At 37.2% G+C, this 25523-nt stretch overlaps 1 protein-coding gene and 1 non-coding gene across 2 annotated transcripts in view; one reads left to right on the top strand and one right to left on the bottom strand.

Moving 5' to 3' along the window:
- Positions 1–22867, top strand: part of LOC148948638 (lachesin-like) — a 170954-nt gene extending 148087 nt beyond the window's left edge. Inside the window, exons 4-5 of the mRNA XM_089094024.1 lie at positions 21180–21266; positions 22712–22867. Coding sequence (XP_088950150.1) covers positions 21180–21266; positions 22712–22816 — 192 coding nt within the window. The 3' untranslated portion in view covers positions 22817–22867. The remainder of the gene's footprint in view (positions 1–21179; positions 21267–22711) is intronic.
- TRNAL-UAA (transfer RNA leucine (anticodon UAA)) lies at positions 7565–7647 on the bottom strand. The gene has a single exon. It is a non-coding gene; the product is annotated as a tRNA-Leu (tRNA).
- Positions 22868–25523: the final 2656 nt, after the last annotated feature.

Raw genomic sequence — 25523 nt, 5'->3', positions numbered from 1 at the left:
TGTACCAAACCAGTTTATTTTCAAACCATTGTATGAGCAACAAACGTCTACTCTTTTGAAAATTGCCTTTGGAGGCGGTAGTAGTAGGGCCTTATTGACTCGTGACGGGAGTCCATATATGGGCATAGAGTCATTAGGGAGAACACTTCTACTCCGATCGGGAGTCCATATATGGGCATAGAGTCATTAGGGAGAACACGTGGTTAATTTAATCGATTGGGAATTTGGAACACCTGTGCTGTCAGTCATTAATCAAATTGTTTCCAGGCAAAGTTTAATAATGTCTGACAGGTACTGTCAACATTTCTCCAGGATTAGATCCAAGTCATTAATGTCTATGTCTTGGAAACAAATCTTTTTGTTGAACTCCAAAAGATTTTAATAAACGTTGCCATGGAAACAATTCTCCAAGAAATATCTTAGCGATGAATTGTTTTAGAGTGGGAATCAGATTTCTTATTAATTTGAAATGCGTTATCGCAAAGATGCCAAAAACAAAAGGAACACACTGAAATTACGTTTAGGGATTATTTTGTCGAAACTGTTTTAGACAGGTTATGGAATTATTTCGGCGAAACAGTTAGAGACATTCTAAAAGAAGATTATAGAAGAGAATTTGAGGGTGAAACTCTGTGGTCGTTATAATACACAAGTTTCATTTGAACAGTGTCGTGAGGTCCTCTACCCCAACCCCAAAGGGTTCCGATCCCCACCACCCCAACCCCGAACGAAGCGCGCGGTCCTCAAAGGTCCCCCAAGCTCCCCAACAGCCCCCGCCCCCCCAACGCCCTACTCAGACCCTCCACGGCCCTCCTCTGCGCCTCCAAGGGCCCCGGACCCCCCCCGGCCCCCCCGGCCCCCCACGGCCCTCCCCCAGTCCTCACAGGTCCCCCGGGCCCGCGAAGTACCGCAGGGCCGGAAAGCACCGCCTGGGGCTGTGCCAGAGGGGGATGCACCACAGGGCGGGGGAAGCGCCGCAGGGGATGCGCCGCACGGAGGCGCCACAGGGATGCGCCGCAGGAATGCGCTGCAGGGATGCGCCGCAGGGATGCGCCGCAGGGATGTGCCGCAAAAAGTAAACTAAAAAGTAAAAATTTCGAAATGTTATCCCCCAAACGCCCTCCTCAGACCCCCAAAGGCCCTCCCCTGGTCCTCAAAGGTCCCCCGGGCTCCCAAAGGGCCAACCGGCCCCCAAGGGTCCCCTGGGCCCCCCAAGGTCCACCCCCGGTCCCCAAAGGTCCACTGGGCTCCCAAAAGACCACCCACTCCTCAAGGGCCCCGGATCCCCAAACGCCCTCCCTGGGCCCCACAGGCCCTCCCCCTGTCCCCATACATGCACACAAAAACTTACACACACACAAAAACTTACACACACACACAAAAACTTACACACACACATGAAAACTTACACACACACATGAAAACTTACACAAACACTCCAAAACTAACACACACACACACAAAAACTTACACACACACACACAAAAAAACCTACATATTCACACTAAAACTTAAATTCACACAAAAATTAACAATCAAACAAAAAATTACACACACACACACAATATAAAACACACACACACGCAAAAACATACACACACAAAAACTTACACACACACACACAAAAACATACACATGAACACAAAAAAAACTCACAAACACACGCACAAAAACTTATACACACACACACACACACAAAACTTACACACACACACACACGAAAACTTACACACAAACGCCAAAACTTACACGCACAAAAACTTACACACACACACACACACACAGAAACTTATACACACACACACACAAAAAACTTACACACACAAAAACTTACACACACACACACACACACACACAAACTTACACACACACACACAAAACTTACATCCACACACAAAAGCTTAGACACACAAAAACTTACACACACACACACAAAAACTTAGACCAACACGCAAAAACTTACATGCACACACAAACTGAAATGCGCACAAAAAATTACACACACACAAAAACTTACACACACTCACAAAAACTTACACACACACACAAAAGCTTACACACACACACGCATTAAAACTTACACACACACGCCAAAACTAACACACACACCCAAAAACAAACACAAACACACACACAAACATACACACACACCCACACAAAAAAACTTACACATGTACACGAAAACTTACATGCATACAAAAACTTACATTCACACAAAAACTTACAAACACAAACACACAAAAAACTTACACACACACACACACACGAAAAAATACACACACACTCAAAACCTAACACACACACACAAAAAATTAAACACACACACAAACACAAAAAAACTTACACAGCAACACAAAAAAAACTCACACACACACGCACAAAAACTTACACACACACACACACTTAAAACTTACACACACACACACGAAAACGTACACACACACGCCAAAACTTACACACACAAAAACTAACACACACACACACACACACACAAAAACTTACACATGCACACCAAAACTTACATGCACACAAAAACTAAAATGCACAAAAAAAATTACACACACACACACACACACACAAAACTTACACACACAAACACACTTAAACTCACACACACACTCCAAAACTTACACACACAAAAACTAACACATGAACACAAAAACTTACACACACACACACGAAAACTTACACACACACTTCAAAACTTACACACACACACAAACAAACTGAAAAACAAACACAAACACACAAAAACTTACACATTAACACGAAAAATTACAAGCACACAAAAACTTAAATTCAAACAAAAACTTACACACACACACACACACAAAACTTACACACACACACACACACGAAAACTCACACACACACGCCAAAACTTACACACAAACACACACACAAAAAACAAAATAACACATCAACACAAAAAAAACTCACACACACACGCACAAAAACTTACACACACACACACACACACACAAAACTTACACACACACACACTAAAAATTACACACACACTCAAAAACTTACACAAACGAAAACTTACACACACACACACACAAACTTACACACACAAAAAAAAAAAACTAACACACACAAAAACTTACACACACACACACACACACACAAACTAACACACACACACAAAAAACTTATAACCACACTCAAAATCTTACACACATAAAAACTTACACACACACACACAAAAACTTAACCCCCCACTCAAAAACTGACATTCACACAAAAACTTACATTCACACAAACACTGACACACACACTCAAACTCACACACACGAAAAAAAAAATAAACAAAAAAAAAACCAACTACAAAAACAATAAATATCAATTAAGCACACGATCACAAAATTACACACACACAAAAAAACTTACACACACACACACACACAAAAACTTGCAAAATCACACGAAAAAAAACAAGCACACACAAAATTAGACACACACACACGAAAAATTACACACACGCAAAAAAACTTACACACACACAAAAACTTACACACACACACACAAAAACTTACACACACACTCAAAAACTTACACACACACACAAAAACTTACACACACACACACAAACAAAAACTAACACATGAACAATAAAAATTACATTCACACAAAAACTTATACACACACACACTAAAACTTACACACACACTACAAAACTTACACACAAAAAATCTTAGACACACAAAAAATAACACACACACACACAAAAACTTACACACACACAAAAACTTACACACACACACACAAAAACTTACACACACACAAAAACTAACACACACACACACACACAAACTAACACACACACAAACAAAATTACACACACACACACAAAAACAAACACACACACACTAACACATACTCACACACAAAAACTAACAAACACGCACAAAAACATACACACACACACAAAAACTTACACACACACACACACTAAAACTAACTCACACACACTAAAACTTACACACACACACTCCAAAACTTACACACACACAAAAACTAACACACACACACACAAACAAAAACTGACACAAGCACACGAAAACTTACATTCAAATAAAAACTTACAAGCACACAAAAACTTACACACACGCGCTAAAACTGAAACGCACACACAAAAACTCAAACAAACACACGCTAAAACTTACACACACACACGAAAACTTACACACACACGCGAAAACTTACACACACACAAAAACTTACACGAACACACACAAAATAACCCAACCACCAAACAGCAAACAAAAAATACACCAACCAAGCAAAAAAAAAATAACAACAAAAACAAAAAAAACAAAAAAACACAAACAAAAAAACACAAAAAAACAAACACACACACACAGACAAACACGCACAAAAACTTACACATGCACACGAAAACTTACATGCATACAAAAACTTACACACACAATTAGACAAAAAATTACGATGTTTATGCACAGTTATGTTTAAGTAGTGTTTTGTTGTGCTTTACCATATCACAGTTACATTTTCTTAATTTTTCAAATTTCATTTTGAATTTCTATCTGGAAATGCAAGATTTGGAATATTTCAGTAGAGACTTGCTGTGCTTTACCTTCTCACAGTTACATTCTCTTGATTTTTCGAAGTTCATTTTGAATTTCTGTCATGAAATGCAAGAGTTGGAAAATTGGGGTCTTAGTCCACCAGCTCAGTATTTGGGTCCCAGTCCACCAGCCTGAACGGTGGAAATTCACTAGCTCAGACTTGGGGTTTTAGTCCACCAGCCTGAATGGTGGAAATCCACTAGCTCAATATTGGGGTCTCAGTCCACCAGCCTGAATGGTGGAAATTCACTAGCTCAGAATTTGGGTCTTACTCCACCAGCCTGAATGGTGGAAATTCACTAGCTCAGAATTGGGGTCTTAGTCCACCAGCCCGAATGGTTGAAATTCAAATTAGACGAGGTTACGTGCACACACACACACAGAGAGAGACGACTAACACACAGAGACAACACACACAAAGAGACGACACACACAGAAAGAAACTGAATTACAATATGAATATGATCAGGAATTGTTTACAAGTCAGGTTGGCCGAGTGGTTAAGGCGCTAGACTCAAGATCTGGTCCCCATACGGGGTCGTGGGTTCGAACCCCCCACCAGACAAATTTTTTCTTATATAATTTTTTTATTTCATCATGTATTGTGATTTCACTAAATAACTTATGTAAAAGGATTTATGCAGAACCTAAATTGTTAGGGTATTTAATAGATTAAATAAAAAAAAAACTAGAAAAGTGCAAATGTTCAAATTCTCTTCTGAATTTTCTTAAAGAAGAGAAAAAAGTTAGCTCAATTCTGAACTTTACCAATGAAACTGAATTACAATATGAATATGATCAGGAATTGTTTACAAGTCAGGTTTGCCAAGTGGTTAAGGCGCTAGACTTAGGATCTGGTCCCCATATGGGGTCGTGGGTTTGAGTCCCACACTTGACAATTTTTTTTCCTATTCTAAATTCTTGGAAACAGCCTCGATTTCTGAACGTTTAAGTATTGACGTTAGTGTTGTCAGTCAAAAGTTATGACATAGAGAATAGACCTTGAGAAAATTGCCTGATTATCGACAAATGGGGAAACATCCTCCCAAAGTCGACAGGAATGCACCCCTCCAGCGCTATGTCGGATATGTTGAATAAAATATGCAAAGTCGACATAGCTTTATTTCATTTTTTTAAGGTTAATTTAGACGAGGTTCTGAATTTTCTTAAAGAAGAGAAAAAGTTAGCTCAATTCTGAACTTTACCAATGAAACTGAATTACAATATGAATAAGATCAAGAATTGTTTAAAAGCCAGGTTGGCCGAGTGGTTAAGGCGCTAGACTTAAGATCTGGTCCCCATATGAGGTCGTGGGTTCGAGTCCCACACCTGACAATTTTTTTCTTATTCTAAATCTATAGAAACAGCCTCTATTTCTGACCGTTTAAGTTTTGATGTTAGTGTTGTCAGTCAAAAGCTATGACCTTGAGAAAAGTGCTTTAGAAAATCGCCATGATTATCGAAAAATGGGGAAACATCCTCCAAAAGTCGACAGGAATGCATCCCTCCAGCGCTTTGTCGGATATGTTGAATAAAATATGCAAAGTCGACATAGCTTTATTTCATTTTTTAAGGTTAATTTAGACGAGGTTACGTGAATGAAAATGAAAAAAGCTCACACTTCAGTTATTAATTTTTCAAAGACATAAAACATTCAAAGTCCTCTTCTAATTTTTCCAAGAAAATAAAAAGGTTCCACTTCAGTTCTGTTTTTTTTCTCAAAGAGATGAAAAATTTAAAGTTCTATTCTAATTTTAAATTAAATTTTAGCTCCTTTGTCTTATGGATTTACCCCTCAAATTTTTAAATTAGAAAACGAGGGACTCGTTTTATTATTAAAGACAATCGTTCAAACTCGTTCATCTAACCTCCAAAACAATAGGTTAGGTTAGGTATAAATAAATATTAATAAATAAATAGAAACATTTCTACATGTTTAAGTTAGGTTAGGTTAACTTATCATGAGCGCTCATGATAAGTTAACCTAACCTTTTCGGGCGAGTATGGTTAGGTTAGGCTAGATTAAGTTAGGTTAGAGTTAAGTTAGGTTAGGTTAGCCCACGTACGCTTCACTTAGGTTAGCTTCGGTTAGGTGAGAGACAGGCAAAAACTTAGGTGTATGATTAGGTTAGGTTAGGTTAGATTAAGTTAGGTTAGGTTAGATTAAGTTAGGTTAGGCTAGGTCAGCCTACGTACGCGCGCGTACGTAGGCTAACCTACCCAAACCTAACTTAACCTAACCTAACTTAATCTAACCTAACTTAACCTAACCTAACTTAATCTAGCCTAACCTAACCTAACCATACTCGCCGGAAAAGGTTAGGTTAACTTATCATGAGCACTCATGATAAGTTAACCTAACCTAACTTAAACATGTAGAAATGTTTCTATTTATTTATTAATATTTATTTATACCTAACCTAACCTATTGTCTTGGAGGTTAGATGAACGAGTTTGAACGATTGTCTTTAATAATAGAACGAGTCCCTCATTTTCTAATTTAAAAATTTGAGGGGTAAATCCATAAGACAAAGGAGCTAAAATTTAATTTAAAATTAGAATAAAACTTTAAATTTTTCATCTCTTTGAGAAAAAAAACAGAACTGAAGTGGAACCTTTTTATTTTCTTGGAAAAATTAGAAGAGAACTTTGAATGTTTTATGTCTTTGAGAAATTAAGAACTGAAGTGTGAGCTTTTTTCATTTTCATTCACGTAACCTCGTCTAAATTAACCTTAAAAAATGAAATAAAGCTATGTCGACTTTGCATATTTTATTCAACATATCCGACAAAGCGCTGGAGGGATGCATTCCTGTCGAATTTTGGATGATGTTTCCCAATTTTTCGATAATCATGGCGATTTTCTCATGCTCTTTTCTCAAGGTCATAGCTTTTAACTGACAACACTAACATCAAAACTTAAACGGTCAGAAATAGAGGCTGTTTCTATAGATTTAGAATAAGAAAAAAATTGTCAGGTGTGGGACTCGAACCCACGACCCCATATGGGGACCAGATCTTAAGTCTAGCGCCTTTACCACTCGGCCAACCTGACTTGTAAACAATTCTTGATCATATTCATATTGTAATTCAGTTTCATTGGTTAAGTTCAGAATTGAGCTAACTTTTTTCTCTTCTTTAAGAAAATTCAGAACCTCGTCTAAATTAACCTTAAAAAATGAAATAAAGCTATGTCAACTTTGCATATTTTATTCAACATATTTGACAAAGCGCTGGATGGGTGCATTCCTGTCGACTTTTGGAGGATGTTTCCCCATTTTTCGATAATCAGGCAATTTTCTCAAGCTCTTTTCTCAAGGTCATAGCTTTTGACTGACAACACTAACATCAAAACTTAAACGGTCAGAAATAGAGGCTGTTTCCAAAGATTTAGAATAAGAAAAAAAATTGTCAGGTGTGGGACTCGAACCCATGATCCCATATGGGGACCAGATCCTAAGTCTAGCGCCTTAACCACTCGGCCAACCTGACTTGTAAACAATTCTTGATCATATTCATATTGTAATTCAGTTTCATTGGTAAAGTTCAGAATTTAGCTAACTTTTTTCTCTTGTTTAAGAAAATTCAGAAGAAAATATGAACATTTGAACTTTTCTATTTTTTTTTTATTTAATCTATTAAAGACCATAACAATTTAGTTTCTGAATAAATCCTTTTACATAAGTTATTTAGTGAAATCACAAGACATTATGAAATAAGAAAAGTACATTATAAAAATATTGTCTGGTTTGGGGTTCGAACCCACGACCCCGTTTGGGGACCATATCTTGAGTCTAGCGCCTTAACCACTCGGCCAACCTGACTTGTAAACAATTCTTGACCATATTCATATTGTAATTCAGTTTGATTCTGTGTGTGTCGTCTCTTAGTGTGTGTTGTCCCTGTGTGTTAGTCGTCTCTCTGTGTGTGTGTTTGCACACGAAACATCGTCTAATGTGAATTTCCACCATACAGACTGGTGGACTAACACCTTAAGTCTGAGCTAGTGAATTTCAACCATTCAGGCTGGAAGACTAAGACCCAAATACTGACCTAGTGAATTACCACCATTCATGATGGTGTACTGAGACCCCAATATCGAGCTAGTGGATTTCCACCATTTAGGGCTGGTGGACTAAGACCCCAATTCTGAGCTAGTGAATTTCCACCGTTCAGGCTGGTGGACTGGGACCCCAATACTGAGCTGGTGGACTAAGACCCCAATTTTCCAACTCTTGCATTTCATGACAAAAATTCAAAATGAACTTCGAAAAATCAAGAGAATGTAACTGTGAGAAGGTAAGGCACAGCAAGTCACTACTGAAATATTCCAACTCTTGCATTTCAAGATAGAAATTCAAAATGAAATTTGAAAAATTAAGACAATGTAACTGTGATATGGTAAAGCACAACAAAACACTACTTAAACATAACTGTGCATAAACATCGCAATTTTTTGTCTAATTGTGTGTGTAAGTTTTTGTTTGAATGTTAGCTTTCGTGTGCTTGTGTAAGTTTTTCTTCGTGTGTGTGTTTGTGAGTGTGTGAGCTTTGATTTGAGAGTGATGTTTAGGCTTATATTGTGTGTGTGTGATTGTGTGTGTGTGTGTGTGTGTGTGTGTGTGTGTGTGTGTGTGTGTGTGTGTGTGTGTGTGTGTGTGTGTGTGTGTGTGTGTGTGTGTGTGTGTGTGTGTGTGTGTGTGTGTGTGTGTGTGTGTGTGTGTGTGTGTGTGTGTGTGTGTGTGTGTGTGTGTGTGTGTGTGTGTGTGTGTGTGTGTGTGTGTGTGTGTGTGTGTGTGTGTGTGTGTGTGTGTGTGTGTGTGTGTGTGTGTGTGTGTGTGTGTGTGTGTGTGTGTGTGTGTGTGTGTGTGTGTGTGTGTGTGTGTGTGTGTGTGTGTGTGTGTGTGTGTGTGTGTGTGTGTGTGTGTGTGTGTGTGTGTGTGTGTGTTTGTGTGTGTGTGTAAGTTTTGTGTGTGTGTGTGTAAGTTTTCGTGTGTGTGTGTGTAAGTTTTCGTGTGTGTGTGTGTAAGTTTGTGTGTGTGCGTGTAAGTTTTGGCGCGTGTGTGTAAGTTTGTGTGTGCTTGTCTGTTTTTTTGTGCTTGTTAGTTTTCGTGTGCTTGTGTAAGTTTTTGTGTGTGTGTGTGTGTGTGTGTGTAAGTTTTTGTGTGTGTAAGTTTTTGCGTGTGTGTGTGTATGTTTTTGTGTGTTTGAGTTTGTTTTCGTGTGTGTGTGTGTGTAAGTTTTTGTGTGTGTGTGTGTATGTTTTTTTGTGTGTGTTTTTTTGTGTGTGTGTGTTTGTTTTCGTGTGTGTGTGTAAGTTTTTGTGTGTGTGTGTGTAAGTTGTTGAATGTGTGTGTAAGTTTGTGTGTGTGTGTGTGTGTGTGTGTGTAATTTTTTGTGTGTGTGTGTGTGTAATTTTTTGAGTGTGGGTGTTAGTGTTTGTGTGTGTGTGTGTGTAATTTTTTTTGAGTATAATCTTTTTAGTTATTCAGAAATTAATTGAGATTTTAAGTATAATTTTGTGAGTTTATAATTTTTTTTGTGAATGTAAGATTTCGTGTGAATGTGTAAGTTTTTGTGTATGTGTGTGTGTGTTTAATTTTTTTTGTTTGTGTGTTAGTTTTGGAGTGTCTGTTTTAGTTTTAGTGTGTGTGTGTGTCAGTTTTTGTGTGTGTGTGTAAGTTTTTGTGCGTGTGTGTTAGTTTTTGTGTGTGTGTCTGTTTTTGTGTGCATGTAAGTTTTTGTGTGCATGTGAGTTTTTGCGTGTGGGTTTTAGTTTTTGTGTGTGTGTGTATGTTTGTGTGGGTCTTATCTATTGTGTGTGTATTTTATTTTTGTGTGTGTGTGTGTAATTTTGTGTGTGTGTGTGTGTGTGTGTGTAAGTTTTTGTGTGTGTGTAAGTTTTTGTGTGTGTGTGTGTGTGTAAGTTTTTGTGTGTGTGTGTGTGTGTAAGTTTTTGTGTGTGTTAGTTTTGGTGGGTGTGTGTAAGTTTTAGTGTGTGTTTGTGTTTGTATGTTTATGTGTGTGTGTGAAAGTTTTTGTGCATGTGTGTGTGATTTTTTTTGTGTTCATGTGTAAGTTTGTGTGTGTGTGTGTGTGTGTGTGTGTAAGTTTTTGTGTGTGTGTTAGTTTTTGAGTGTGTGTGTGTGTTTTAGTGTGTGTGTGTGTGTGTGTAAGTTTTGTGTTTGTGTGTGTGTGTAAGTTTTTGTGTGCATGTAAGTTTTTGTGTGGATGTAAGTTTTCGTGTGCATGTGTATGTTTTTGTGTGTGTGTGTGTGTGTAAGTTTTTGTGTGTGTGTGTGTAGTTTGGCGTGTGTGTAAGTTTTCGTGTGTGTGTGTGTAAGTTTTCGTGTGCATGTGTAAGTTATTGTGTGTGTAAGTTTTTGCGTGTGTTTGTAAGTTTTCGTGTGTGTGTATGTGTGATTTTTTTGTGTGTGTGTGTGTAAGTTTTTTTGCGTGTGTGTGTGAGTTTTTTGTGTTCATTTTTAAGTTTTTTTGTGTGTGTGTGTGTGTGTGTAAGTTTTTGTGTGTGTGTAAGTTTTGGCGTGTGTGTGTGAGTTTTCGTGTGTTTGTGTGTGTGTGTGTGTGTGTGTGTGTGTTTGTGTGCATGTAAGTTTTTGTGTGCATGTAAGTTTTCGTGTGCATGTGTTAGTTTTTGTGTGTGTGTGTGTGTGTGTGTAAGTTTTTGTGTGTGTAAGATTTGGATTTTGTGTGTAATTTTTCCTGTGTTTGTGTGTAATTTTTTTGTGTGTGTGTGTGTGTAAGTTTTTGTTAGTGTGTGTGTGAGTTTTTTTTTGTTCATGTGTAAGTTTTGTGTGTGTGTGTGTGTGTGTGTGTAAGTTTTTGTGTGTGTGTAAGTTTTGTCGTGTGTGTGTGAGTTTTAGTGTGTGTGTGTTTGTGTGTAATTTTTTTGTTTGTTTGTGTGTTTAAGTTATTGTGTGAATTTAAGTTTTTGTTTGAATTTAAGTTTTCGTGTTCTTGTGTAAGTTTTTGTGTGTGTGTGTGTTTTTGGTAGTTTTTGTGTGTGTGTGTGTATGTGTTTTAGTGTGGTTTGTTTTTGGTGCGTGTGTGTGTTATTGTTCTTGTGTTTGTGTGTGTATGTTTTTGTGTGTGTGTAAGTTTTTTTGTGTGTGTGTATGTTTTTGTGTGTGTGTAAGTTTTTGTGGACATGTAAGTTTTTGTGTGCATGTAAGTTTTTGCGTGTGGGTCTAAGTTTTTGTGTGTGTGTGTGTAAGTTTTTGTGTGTCTAAGATTTTGTGTGTGTATGTAAGTTTTTTGTGTGTGTGTGTGTAAGTTTGTGTGTGTGTGTGTGTGTGTGTAATTTTTTGTGTGTGTTAGTTTTTTTGTGTGTGTGTGTGTATAATTTTGTGTTTGTGTGTGTGTGTGTGTTAGTTTTTGTGTGTGTAATTTTTTGCGTGTGTGTGGTTTTTTTCGTGTGTGTGTGTGTTATTTTTGTTAGTGATTTTGTGTGTGTAATTTCTTTTGAGGGTGCTTGTGATTTTTTTTTTGTTTCTTTTTTTATTTTGTGTGTGTGTTTGTGTGTGTATTTTTTTGCTTGTGTGTTAGTTTTGGCGTGTTTTTGTGTGTTGTGGTGTTTGTGTGTGTTTTATTTTTGTGTGTGTGTGTGTGTAAGTTTTTGTGTGAATGTAATTTTTTGTGTGCATGTAAGTTTTTGTGTGCATGTGTAAGTTTTTGCGTGTGTGTGTGTGTGTGTAAGTTTTTCTGTGTGTGTGTGTAAGTTTTGGCGTGTGTGTGTAAGTTTTCTTGTGTGTGTGTTAGTTTTCGTGTGTGTGTGTAAGTTTTTGTGTGTGTGTGTGTAAGTTTTTGTATTTGTGTAAGTTGATGTGGGCTTGGAAGGGGCCCGGGGGAGGGCCATGGGGGCTCTGAGAGGGCGGTTGGGAAGCAGGGACACCTGTGAAGGGGCGGGTTCTTTGGGGACCCGGTGGACCGTGGAGAACTAGGGAAGAACGGATGGGGGCCCGGGGGACCCTTGGAGACTACGGAACCATTGGGATGCCTGGGGGTCTTGTGAGGCCTTGAATAGAGTCGTCGGGGGTCTGAGGAGGGTGGGTGGAGAATCAACGGTCGATATTTTTTACTGGATTGTTTACTTTTTGCGGCGCATCCCTGAGGCGCGTCCCTGCGGCGCATCCGTGCGGCGCATCCCCTGCGGCGCGCCCCCAGCCCCGCGGTGCAGCTCCCGACGGCACATCCCCCGCCGGCGGTTGCCGGGCCGGCGGTACGTGTGAGGCCCGGGGTACCTTGGAGGACGGGGACTGGGAAGTGTGTGTCGGGGGGACCCGGGGGGGGGTCGGGGCCCTTGGCGGACCAAGTAAAGGCCTTTGCGGGTCTGAGGTGAGCTTTGGGGGACTTACGGACCTTGCGATGTCGGGGGGGCTCTTGAGTACCAGGGGAGGGCCTTTGAGGGTCTGAGGAGGGCGTTGGGGGGGGGGGGGCTCTTTGGGCGGTAGGGGGACCTTTGAGGACCGAGCGCTTCCTTCGGGGTTGGGGTGGTGGGGATCGGAACCCTTTGGGGTTGGGGCAGAGGACCTCACGACACTGTTCAAATGAAACTTGTGTATTATAACGACCACAGAGTTTCACCCTCAAATTCTCTTCCAAAATCATCTTTTAGAATGTCTCTAACTGTTTCGCCGAAATAATTCCCTAACCTGTCTAAAAAAGTTTCGCCCAAATAATCCCTAAACGTAATTTCAGCGTGTTCCTTTTGTTTTTGGCATCTCTGCGCTAACGCATTTCAAATTAATAAGAAATCTGATTCCCACACTAAAACAATTCATCGCTAAGATGTTTCTTGGAGAATTGTTTCCATGGCAATGTTTATTAATATCCTTTGGAGTTCGACCAAAAGAGTTGTTTCCGAGGCAAAGACATTAATGACTTGGATCTATTCCTGCAGAAATGTTGAAAGTTCCTGTCAGACATTATTAAACTTTGCCCGGAAACAATTTGATTAATGACTGACAGCACAGGTGTTCCAAATTCCCAATCGCTTTAATTAACCACGTGTTCTCCCTAATGACTCTATGCCCATATATGGACTCCCGTTCGGAGTAGAAGTGTTCTCCCTAATGACTCTATGCCCATATATGGACTCCCGTCACGAGTCAATAAGGCCCTACTACTGGCGGTGTTATGGAGTGCTATTTGGTAGTAATTTAGTTCTGACTAAATTAATCAAGATCAAATCTAAAATCACTTATTTTTACTTTATAGTTATTAAACACCCATATAGGCAATTATTATGTGCTAAAGAATATTGTCAAGCAGTTTCTCGAATAGTTTGGGTCCTCGTATATCTGAAATTTCCGTCCAAGTCGTTAATCAAATGTATTGGGACCAGTGTCGCTTCCCTTAAGACTCTAGGAGCCAAAATTGAAAACACAAACTGGATATTACATTTTTTTTTGTGAATTCACTCTACATTCCTTTTTGAATTAATATTTCCTTTCCGAAATAATGCAGAATTAATTGCCTTATCAAAGACGGGGGTTTCTCAGTTCTCGTCACCTGATGTACTTCTCGACTTCACGTTTGACACACAAGTCTGACATGCTCGGCAAAGTTCCAACACTCATGGCACAGCTATGCCATTCTTGGAACGGTTTTCAACGCTTGGCACAGTTTTGCTACGCTTGAGTCACTTCTACCACGCATTCGCACATTCGGTGTGCGAAGCCACGCTTCGCACACCTCCACCAAGCAATTTTTCACAACTATTCTTCCGTCATTAACACTACATTCTACACCTGATGTGAAAGTTTTACGATCCTTATTCAGGATATTTGTGCATTGGGCTAAATATCACTAGCTAAACTTGTTTTTTTTTTCTGGAATTTTTTTCACAGGACTTGTTTGACTTTATTATTGTCGAGGAAAACTTGAACTCTCCTCCAGTTTTTATAGAAACAGCATATGAATTTGCAACGTTTTCCTCATTATACCCTAAGCTGTTCATCTTATTCTTAATGCATCAGTCTTTTTGGACACACTCAGGATCATACATTCTCCTTTCCCAGCAATAAATCATGTATGTAAACAACAGGAAAGTTATATGATTTACAACCCGTGCCCCAAGGCCTATAGGGGATATGGCTTCCCTAGAGGAATATTTATTGGGCCTTTCAGTATTCTGAACAAAATGGCTAGTTCGAAGTTTTTTTCGGTGCTTAGGGGAGGGAGATCTAAAAAGAGTGGGTGGGGGCAGGATGCCCTCCGACCCGTTTTAAATATCTCCCTCAATATGCACTAAAGTTTCAACTTCAGACCCTCAGCTGCTAAAATTTTGCAAATATGCCCTTTGGACAACCAGTATGCACAGAGTGTATGAATGAATGAATATTTTATTGCCCACTTTAAAGATACGAAATCAAAAGTGGAGTAATTAAAAAAAAAAACACAAAACTCAATGCGAAAGGGACACAGAAGACTTGCAACATAGTTGAGTTGCAAAGTAGCCAAGGATTTTCACATCAAAACCAATGGGAGACCAAGTTACACTAAACTTAAAGCTAGTTTAACTGTCTGATACCAAACTACGTATTGAGAACGGGTGCATTACACTCACGATTAAAAAGAATAATCTGAGAATTATTTTCATCAAACAATAATCCAATTTCCGCATATGTCTTCCTAAGGGCTGTGAAATTCTCCTCCATTACAGCAAAAGACCAACTTAAATGGAATATACCATCTGCATAATTCAAAATCAACACATCAACCCCACGATACAAAGAACTCAGCTTTATTACTCTTTGGGCTACAATTACGCTATTAGTATATAAAGGAGTTGAAGAAGTAGCTCTCTGACGAATCCCTTTTCTTACGGGAATGATAACCTAGGAAAATTTTATTCCATGTGGAACTGGGATCTTAACTTTAACTTTCAATTTCCCATACAGTTTTGATTCTGGTCAACATCACCCTCAACGATCCCGGAAAGTTTCACCTTAATACAATAAGCCTTTTTGCAGACCCATGAATAGACATCACCCCTCTTCTTTCAATAGCAAATTCTATGTGCAAACAATGGGTAACTAAGATAATCTACAGCTCTTTCTCTGGGGGCTATGGGAGGTCATGATATTTTTTTTTCTTACCCACTAATGACAAAAGGGTAAATAGCGGAGTAATATATCAAAAAAAGACAAATTATATGAAAAAAAAATATACACTCAAAACACAAAAAAAATGTATACACTCGAGGGAAAAACAAAGAGAAAAAAAAACATACAGACTACGAAAAAAATATACACTCAAGACCGTGAAACGGTGGCAGTTGATTCTTTTTTATATCTGACAGCTTTCTGCTCAACACAGCAACTTTCCCGAAAACCTCATTCAATCCGAATTTCGATATTATCTTGCCATTACGGTACCAAGGAGGGAGAAAAAGAAGGACTTTACAAAAACGAAAGTACTGGACACACAAAGAAGAAATATCATTCTTTTTTTAACAAAGGGTAAAAAGCAGAAAGGTACACAACTGAATGATTGCAAAAAACCGAATATTATTTACAAAAGGCTTTACAATTATAATTTCCTCTGTTTCCATCAATCCTAGATTAACCAACCTGAATTTTCTACCTGGAATCACAAATTGGCCGGGAACGGAAAGATCTTAGACTATTAATAATATTATTGCCCAATCACCTGAAAGATTGGACAGAAGGGACAGAAAACGATTTGCATGCAAGAGAAGAAGGTGAAGAAATGGAAGAGCCGAAAGTAAGGTACTCGCATTTATCAACATTTAGATATAGACCAATCTGAACAAATACTTCAGAAATGTAATTAACAAATTTAGAAAGGCTATCTTTACTTCTGCTAATGACAAGAAGATCATCAACATATGCAAGATATGATACATTAGATGACCCATAAAAAAAAGTTGGAGGTATATTATTTAAATCTTGAGAAATACAAATTTTAAATAGGCTAGGTGATAGAACCCCTCCTTGTCGGACCCTTTTTCGGAAGGGTATCTGTTTTTCAAAAACTGAACCATTAACTTTAAGAAAAGATTATGAGTACCAGTACGTCAGCAAGAAAAGTACAGAAAGGTTAATCCCTTTAGTAAAAAGAGAGTGAAAAGGCTGAAAATGGTTAACAGAACCAAAATCTTTAGAAATGTCAAGAGCACAAAGGTGAATACATTGTTTATTTCGTGAGGCATCTAAAAGAAGAGAAGAAAGAATTCGGTGAGCATGATTGTATCCAATCCCAGGCTGAAAACGAAGCTGGTTCTCTCCAAAATCAGTCCCAGTAGTAATATACGGAAGAAAAATATATTCTATTACTTTGCTCAGGTTGCAAGATACCGTAATGGGTCGATAGAACAACAATTAAGAGGGGATATTCCTTTTTTGAGAATAGAAGTTACCGTACCGCACATATAGCTATCAGGTACCAGAGACGAACTTAAACAAATTTGAAAAAGCAACTGAAGGTGCGATATCAGGAGGTGGCAATCTGGCTGCAGGTGAAGCGCTGAAATTCCATCACAGTCAGTAGATGAAGATTTCAGTTTTTTAACTGCAGTTTCGACAGACAATAGAGACACACTGACAACATTATACTGTGAGACTGTAAGCGGCAAATATTTATGAACAAACCTACTAAAGTAAGAATGGACAGAGTAGTTTACCTTAGAAAAATTTGAAGAATAATATTCAGCCCAGGTTTGGGCTGAAATACGGGAATCTGAATCATTTTCAACCTTCTCCGGAGTCATCACCTCTGTCCACTCTTTGCGTGAAACCGGAAAATTAAGGCCCTTATATCTAACAGATCTAAGGTATTTATTATACTTCAATTTTGTGCTTTGCTTTATCTTAAATGCACCACCTCTTTTAGGCCTTCCTCAACAAACCCAAATCCGAAGCCAAAACTTTGCTTTATTTTTATTAGTTTTTAAATCAGGATCCCAATTCCAAAACGGCTTCTGAGTTTTTACTTTTACTCTATTTTTCGGGACACTTAATTCTTCTGCACGTTTAAGACACGGTACAATCTGGTTATAATAAATATTTAACTCAGCTTTTCTATTTTCGACATAAAGAGAGCACTGAAGAAGGTAATACGGAACCCGGATCGATGCTAACAAACTGCTCAATGTAAATAAATATAGAGCCATATCAGCCCTCTTCCAGTCGCTGACAGTAAACCACTTATCATGTCTGCGTTTTGTACAATTTACTTGCTGAATGTCCAAAGAAACGTTGAACGATAGTGGTAAGTGGTCACAGTCTTGCTGATCAGTGAGCCCTTCAACATCATGTGGCTTCAGCCCACTTGAATGAACAACGAGATCCAGATCTGAAAGACTACCGGAATTATGGATATACGAATAATTTACTGATTTTGTGACAGAATATGATGGGGCAGAGTACTTAACAGTGAGTCGGATAGGGGCAAGTAGCATTTGATGTCAGAAATAAAATCACCTATGGTAAAAAACTCTAATCCTTTTGCAGTGATGTCTCTTAAGAGTTTTTAGATTTGCTCAGGATTTGGTAAAACTATTCGTAGAGGCTACCGTGCGATGATAGTCACAAGGTAAGTGCACATTAATGGGAAGTGTATTCCTGAATCTGATTGCCAGATAACTATCATTCGAATCATGGAGAGCTGGGGAAGAACTTTTCAAATGTTTCTTAAACACGCCTGCATATCCTCCGGACAGACGGCCGCAGGTAGCTCGGGCAGGGGTATGAAAAATAATATGATTTCTACTTGGTTTCAGAACATTAATACTGACATTAGTTAGAACTCTTGGATAAACGCTATGTCCTGATTCTGAAGCATTTCATCAATGACCGATTCCTTATGATGAGTCCCATTAATATTAAATTAAATAAAATAAATGTCTTCTTTCATCATTTATTACTTTTATTTTTCGAAGCAAGGAAACTTTTTTATGACCGTGCAAGTGAGACTATATGATACATGAGAACCACCGCAGTTGGCACACTTCGGAGCAATAGTACACGGCTCCAAATCCGAACAAACGTGTTCCCCAGAGCAACGAGCTCACTTTGGCGAGGTCTCTGGACAATACAGCTTTCACATGATATCGGAGATCGAAATTTAAAGCAGCATCTCGGCAGGCTTTTGAATTCGTCGATGCGAAAGATTTCATATCCAATTTTCAGTCCATCTTTAAGATTTTGAGCTTTTGCTAACGAGTCGGCAAATTCTAGCTAGATCGAATTTGAAGATCCAATACGAACTGCAGAAAGAACCCTAGGATAGGCTTCAATCTCAGACAAGTCAAAGCCACCGAAAATTCCACGAACCAGACCGAAAAGTTTTTTAGCCAGAACTTTGGTTGAGGAACCGCTTAAGATGGATTTGAACGAATCACAAAAATTGCTAGCGGCAGTTTTTTCAATGTTAATCAGCCACTTGTCCTTTAAGGGCTTCACTGAAGTGATACACTCATGTCCGTTGACCTTATCAATTAATTCTTTGCGTTTGAACGGATCACTAAGTCCATCAGCAATCTTTGAGACTGAGACTGTCACGTGAGTATTACGAGCAGACCTTCCAGGGGGCTCCAACGGTGGGAAATTGGTCTCGTACGAATCGAATCGATTAGATAGTGTCAATACAAGTTTCTTAACATGTTTCAGTGAACTTTTGACATCAGCATAGGCCGTTGCTGGAACAGTCGGAACTTCAACAGGTGATCGTATAACAAAATATGGCAAGTCAACTTGCGATTCTGTACAGAATCGCATCTTTTCAATCATGCTGCTGATGTGACTCTGCGTAGCCGTATCTCCATTTCTCCGCTTTGGTTCTTCACCAGGAGCAGCAAATTCCCAGAGATCCTTTTTTGCATCCTTGACTACGGCAGATGCAAAAAGCTCGGATGCATATTTCACAATACTTCCATCATCAACACCCTTTTCTATGCTATATTGCAAAAAATTCAATACGGGAGAATACTTGAGCATTCCCGCATAACTAGCTGTGTCAAGCATTTCACCGCACCGCGTGCTATCTAGTGAGACTTAGTCCTATAATGCTTCTCTTACTTCGCTAATTTCTTGTGACAAAATATTTTACTTCAAAAATAATGCTTAAAAGTCCTAGTTTACTGGCAATGTTGGTTGATTAGTTGAATGCTCCACTTTTTCAGGATTTTATTGGTATACGAAACTCCATATTTATTTAAGTTTTTCACAGGGAATTTACAAAATAATTTCCACAGAATTTACAAAAGCCAATTTGTCAAAAAAAAAAAAAAAATTATATTAGGAAGTTTTAATATCATAGATTCTGTGTCGTGTTTTATTACTTGTTATTACTGTTTAAACATTCGGTAGGATATATTTAGTGGAGGGCAGCTAAAAATGGCGTGGGGTCTGGTTACCCCCCGAACACTTTTTAACATCGCCCTCAACCTGTCATGAAAGTTTAAACTTAATACCCTCAGCTATTCCCGAGATTTTGGTGATAAGCCCTTTTGACAACCACCATGCACATATTGTGCTTCCATTTTGTTGAGCATCCTCCTCAAACATCTCCTGAAAGTTTCAACTTAATATCCAAAGTCTTTTTGGATACCTAAGATCAAACATGCCCCCCTTTCCGAATAACAAATCCTGTATGTAAACAACGAGCAGCTAGCATAACCTATAGCCTTTGCCCCAGGGACTGTGGAATGACAATACCATTTGCGGAGGTGTAGTTGTTTGACCTTTAGACAAATTTGAACAAAATGGTAATCTCAAAATTTCGATCGGATGTCTTTGAAGGAGGCATTTGAAAAGGGCGTGGGATGGAACAGGATTCCTTCCGACCATCTTTGTCTCTGAAAAAGGAATCTAGAACTTCCAATTTCCAATTGATAGAGTCCTCTCCAAAATTTATATGACTACTCCTTCCATATGAAGTGGCTCAAAAAATTTTGAAGAAAACACACCCATTGAAGCCTTATACACAACACTAGAGCGTTACATCTGAGTAATTTAAGCCAAATTTTGATATTCAGTGAAAATATCTGATCTGCCATAGTTTAAGCCATAATCTTTTAATTATGAATGTAAATAGACTTAAGGTTCTAAGTTTAAAGTTGGTAAAAATCAACAGAAAGCAAAAATAACTGTTGGCCTTTTTGGACCTTATTACTGGTAAACCAGCATCTAAAAATTGTTGGGCGAACCATTCTTACTTTTTTCCTTTTTTCTTTTTTTTTTTTTTTGCATAGGAATAAAGTGTTCAAGTTTATGTGCGTGACTTTTTCTTTCTAGCAAATTACCAACCACATCTATTTTTTGGCAATTTTTATTCATTATTCTTTAATTTTCTGTTAGTTTTGCCATGTTTAGTATTAATCCGTATTCAATATTTAATCTTTTAAATGAGAAACAATCAAAGTCTTATATATCATTCTTTGTTTTTGCACTCCTGGTTTACACAAAGTTAATAATACATTTGTTTTCCTTAAGTTTGTTTTCTTTTAGAATTAATTCTTCCCTCAGTTAAAATATTTTGTCTAACTACTTTTCTTTTTAAGACATAAATTATTAGTTTTTAATAGTTCTAATTTAATTTCAGATTGAAGAGGCACTGGTGTCCGATAGTGGAATGTATCAATGCCAAATGCCTATAGATGGAGGTACAGGTCCAACGTCACCAATTGAAGTAAGTTATGCTTGGTTTGTTCGAAGACGATTTCCGTAGAAGCGCTACAGGAACAAAAAAGCTTCAGAAATGCAATAACACACTCTAGTTTCGAATACGGTTGTCCTCATTAGCCCAAAAAAATGTATATCAAGACACTCTTCCTTTTGGTAACAAACACTTAAATGAAGAGACTTACCACATCCACTTGAAATATTTGTTATTTTTTGTAATTCTGTATCTTATCTAAGTACGGAATGGCTTTTCTACAGGGGATTGAAGTCTATCGACGACTAATCAAACTATAAGCTGGAGCAAAATTTTGGTGGGGAACGGGGTTCACATAGAACCAAACTCTTCAAACTGTTTAATAAAAGGGATCAGAAATTATACCCATTTTATTTATGTTCAATTTCTGCCACACCAACCAATAAATCAACATTTACCTCCACATTTTAACTAAAATCAATAAGATCCAGTGGAATACAATCAAATCGCTCCTACGTATCAGAAATTTAAAGTAAACTTGATTAAATCATTTTTTAATACTGTGCCACCTATTGCCATCCTTTAAAGAAACACCAAAAATTACACTAAGTAACACATTAAATAAAACATATTTTTTACCTCTTCCACTCTCTCTCCCTCCCTCCCTTTGTCTGTCTGTCTCTCTCTCTCTCTCTTCCTTCCTCTGATTCAACGTCGTTATGAATAAATAAAGGGCCACTTATCTGATGTATATATAAGATTTATTGCGTTTCTCTATCTTACTGGTAATTTATCGATATTATTACCTTACAATTAAAATTTTTAAATGCTATTTTTTAGTAATTAAAGTTTGTTTTTTACTCCGTAAAATTATCTGTTTTCTTTTGGTTTTGGCCTAGTGGTGGTTATTAACAGGTTTGTACCTCTACCAAGCTTTGTAGAAATGTTACTTAACTAAATAAATCTAAAAACAAGCCTAAGAAATTCTATTTTTGAACTTAAATATCTTGTTTCTTTCTTCCTCAAATGTTCTTCTTTTTTCCTTTAACTTCACTTTACTGATTCCTTGTTAAGTTACTCATTCATTGGATGTTAATACACCCAATGCTGCGTTCGGTTAACTGAAAACGTAATTCTACCTACTTGCTGTTACAATGTCTATCTTATGTAAAGTGTCTTTCTTAAATGAGAGTTTTTTTTAATACCTTTTCTTTTAAACGCTAACTTTTAACTTACCAGAAACAAGATTTTATTGTTTGTATCACGATACTGGATTACTTTACTTTGCCTTGGTATTTCACTGAGAACCATGAACGTCATCTATTACTACGTCTATTACACCTTTTCTATGTCTACGGAAAAAGGTGAAGATGCGGAGACCTTGCTTTCTATATAATGGGTCAAATTTACTTTTTTGACTAAGCCATAATATTCCTATTCGTAAAAGTAAAAAGATAAACTATAGCTATTTTTTTCAGGTGATCATCGAAGAAAGAAGCGAAAACTTATTTTATAGGTCTGGCTCCCCAATTCCCTTCATGAACATTTCGGTTCTATTATTTGGATTTTTCTTGTTTTTATAGTCTTATCTTCCAAAGTTTGTACTTTTTTTGTAATTAAATTGCGCTGTACTTTTTTTAAATTTCAGTTTATTCAATCAGTCTAATAGAATCTTGTATATATATATATATATATATATATATATATATATATATATATATATATATATATATATATATATATATATATATATATATATATATATATATATATATATATATATATATATATATATATATATATATATATATATATATATATATATATATATATATATATATATATATATATATATATATATATATATATATATATATATATATATATATATATATATATATATATATATATATATATATATATATATATATATATATATATATATATATATCTTTTATTAATTTAGACTCTATGCTTTGTTTAAATTTTGATGTATATTTCAGATGGTTAAGAGTATAAAGATAATCTTGTGTCTGCTTCGTCCATGTTTTTTGGACTTGATGTTTTCTAAAATCCATATACAAACAAATAAGCCGTGTCTTATCTTTAACACTTTGGCTTTCCTACTATATTACATGAAATTTTTGGTCACAGGAGCTCAGTTTGCTATATTTTTAGCAAGCAGTTTGTCTGTTAATTCGTAGAAAGTTTATAATAAGTATTTAATTTTCACTCACTTATGTAGAATCCAATAAGACGAGACAAAATCAAAACAAAAAAATGAATTAACAAAGCAAAGCTTATATCATTTTGCACAATTCTCAGAGAAACCTATTGGGCTGTATACAATGGTTGTTTCCATCTTAATAATCTACTACTTTATGTTCATACTTGAACTATAAGTCAAAAATTACAAAACTGGAAAAAATTAACAGAAATAATCAAATAAATAAATAAATACTAATCTAAATCGTTAACAACTCCCCAGAAGTTAAAATTTAAGCCTTTTTTTTTAACTGGCCTGCATTATATACTAGCCGATAGAATCAATTTCTTGAAGGTCTCAGATTGAGGTCTCCATGCACATTTGTGTAACGTTCAATTGATTCTTTGGGCTTTTCTTCGGAAAAAGATGTTAAATAATTTTTGATCTTTATCACGGGGGGGGGGGGGTCAGGTTCATTTTTCACTAGTTTTTTCCATTTACAGGCAGCACATTCTGTCACTAGTGTGAATTTTAAGCCAACATTATATACACGAACGTTGCGGATTTCAGGGCTTTCTTCTCTACATGTGCAGTGCAGTACATGTGCAGTAAAACTTCTGCGAGTTCTTGGACGAAAAATGGAAGGTCCACTATGCAGCTGAGATTCGGAATGTTCCCTAAATCAACACCCTCGGGAATTTTCTTGTCTTTCTCAATGAGAGCTGGTCCTGCATTTGATACTGAATCCCTCGGATCATCTGTAGATTCATTAGCAATAGAAGTTTCCCTTGGAAGGAAGGATCTGAAATACGAAAAGTAAGTTAGTAATTGAAGCAGGCAGTGAGAAAACAAGCTATTTTAAAAGAAATTAATTAAGCTATGTTTTTCCGGAAAACCATATTTAAAGGACTTAAACTTTTTTTTAAACTTTTTGGCGCGTAAAATATATTTAGAATAGTGTAATTATCAAAAATCATTTATGTGTAAAAAAGGGAAAGGGGGGCTGAAAAACTAACTTAGTTCTTGAGTGAATCTAGTTGGCTCCTCTTGTTTCAAATCAGGGTTGTCAATTGCGTTCTTGTCAAATTTTATTTGTTCATATCCGGGATAACACCATACGTCATTCGTTACTTTTCTGACTGGGATCAGGCACTCTGAACATGAATTCCGATTAAAAATAAAAAAGTCTCTAATATAACACAGAAGTAAAGTAGAGCACCTTTGCAACCGCTTCCAAAACAAAACCTATCAGAGGTAAAAATAAGAAAAATAACTAGAAGATAACCATTTTCCTCTTGAAAAGAAATGAAAGTATTCATTTTGTTTATCTAGGCGAGCTGAATTGTAAATATAGTTTACTCTTGCCCAGAGGAAGACTGAACTGCCGGTCCTGCCGTCACCTCGTAGGTGAGTCTTCAATAAAGATGGCACTTGACCCTTAGGATAAAAACAAAAAAAAAGATCAAGGGAAAAGTTGAAAAACAAATAATATTAAACTTAACGAGTATTATATATATGGAATAAGCATAAAAACTCAACTTTTTTATGGGTCTATTGTTATAAAAATTCTGCTTTTTAGAGCTTCGATTACTATTGGGCCGAGTCGCTGTTTTTTTCAGGTCCATTATCCCTCTCTCACTCTCCTCGGTTACTGTGTGCCCTCTTCAACCGTTTCAAGCATGGTTATGTTTAGGAGAATGATTCTGTCGTTTTGTACTTTATATACCTTGCTACCCATACATTACATGTTGCATACCACCCATATAAGCCTAATTTACCCTTGAATCAGGTTTTGGTTAGTTCCTTCCATTACAGGCTGCTCATTACAAAATGAGTACTCCTATCTTCTCTCCTAAGATTTTTTTTAAAAATTAATGGGTACCCTCATTATTTTAATCCAATAAATTGACGGTCAGGGCAGGGAGGGGACAGCGCTTGTATTTTATATTTGTATGCTTCTGTGGCACACCTTGCCCCCCTCCCATATTATGAGGTCTAAGGCCGCTAATGATCAAATACTAAACAAAATTCTTAATCCAACCAAAAACGAATCCCCCCTTTCCAGTTGAAAAATGCTTCCATGG

The sequence above is a fragment of the Artemia sp. Qi Xiang Cuo genome, chromosome 9 (genome assembly GCF_049724085.1).
Source record: "Artemia sp. Qi Xiang Cuo chromosome 9, ASM4972408v1, whole genome shotgun sequence".
NCBI classification, from domain to species: domain Eukaryota; kingdom Metazoa; phylum Arthropoda; class Branchiopoda; order Anostraca; family Artemiidae; genus Artemia; species Artemia sp. Qi Xiang Cuo.
This window is presented reverse-complemented; position numbering and strand designations above follow the sequence as displayed.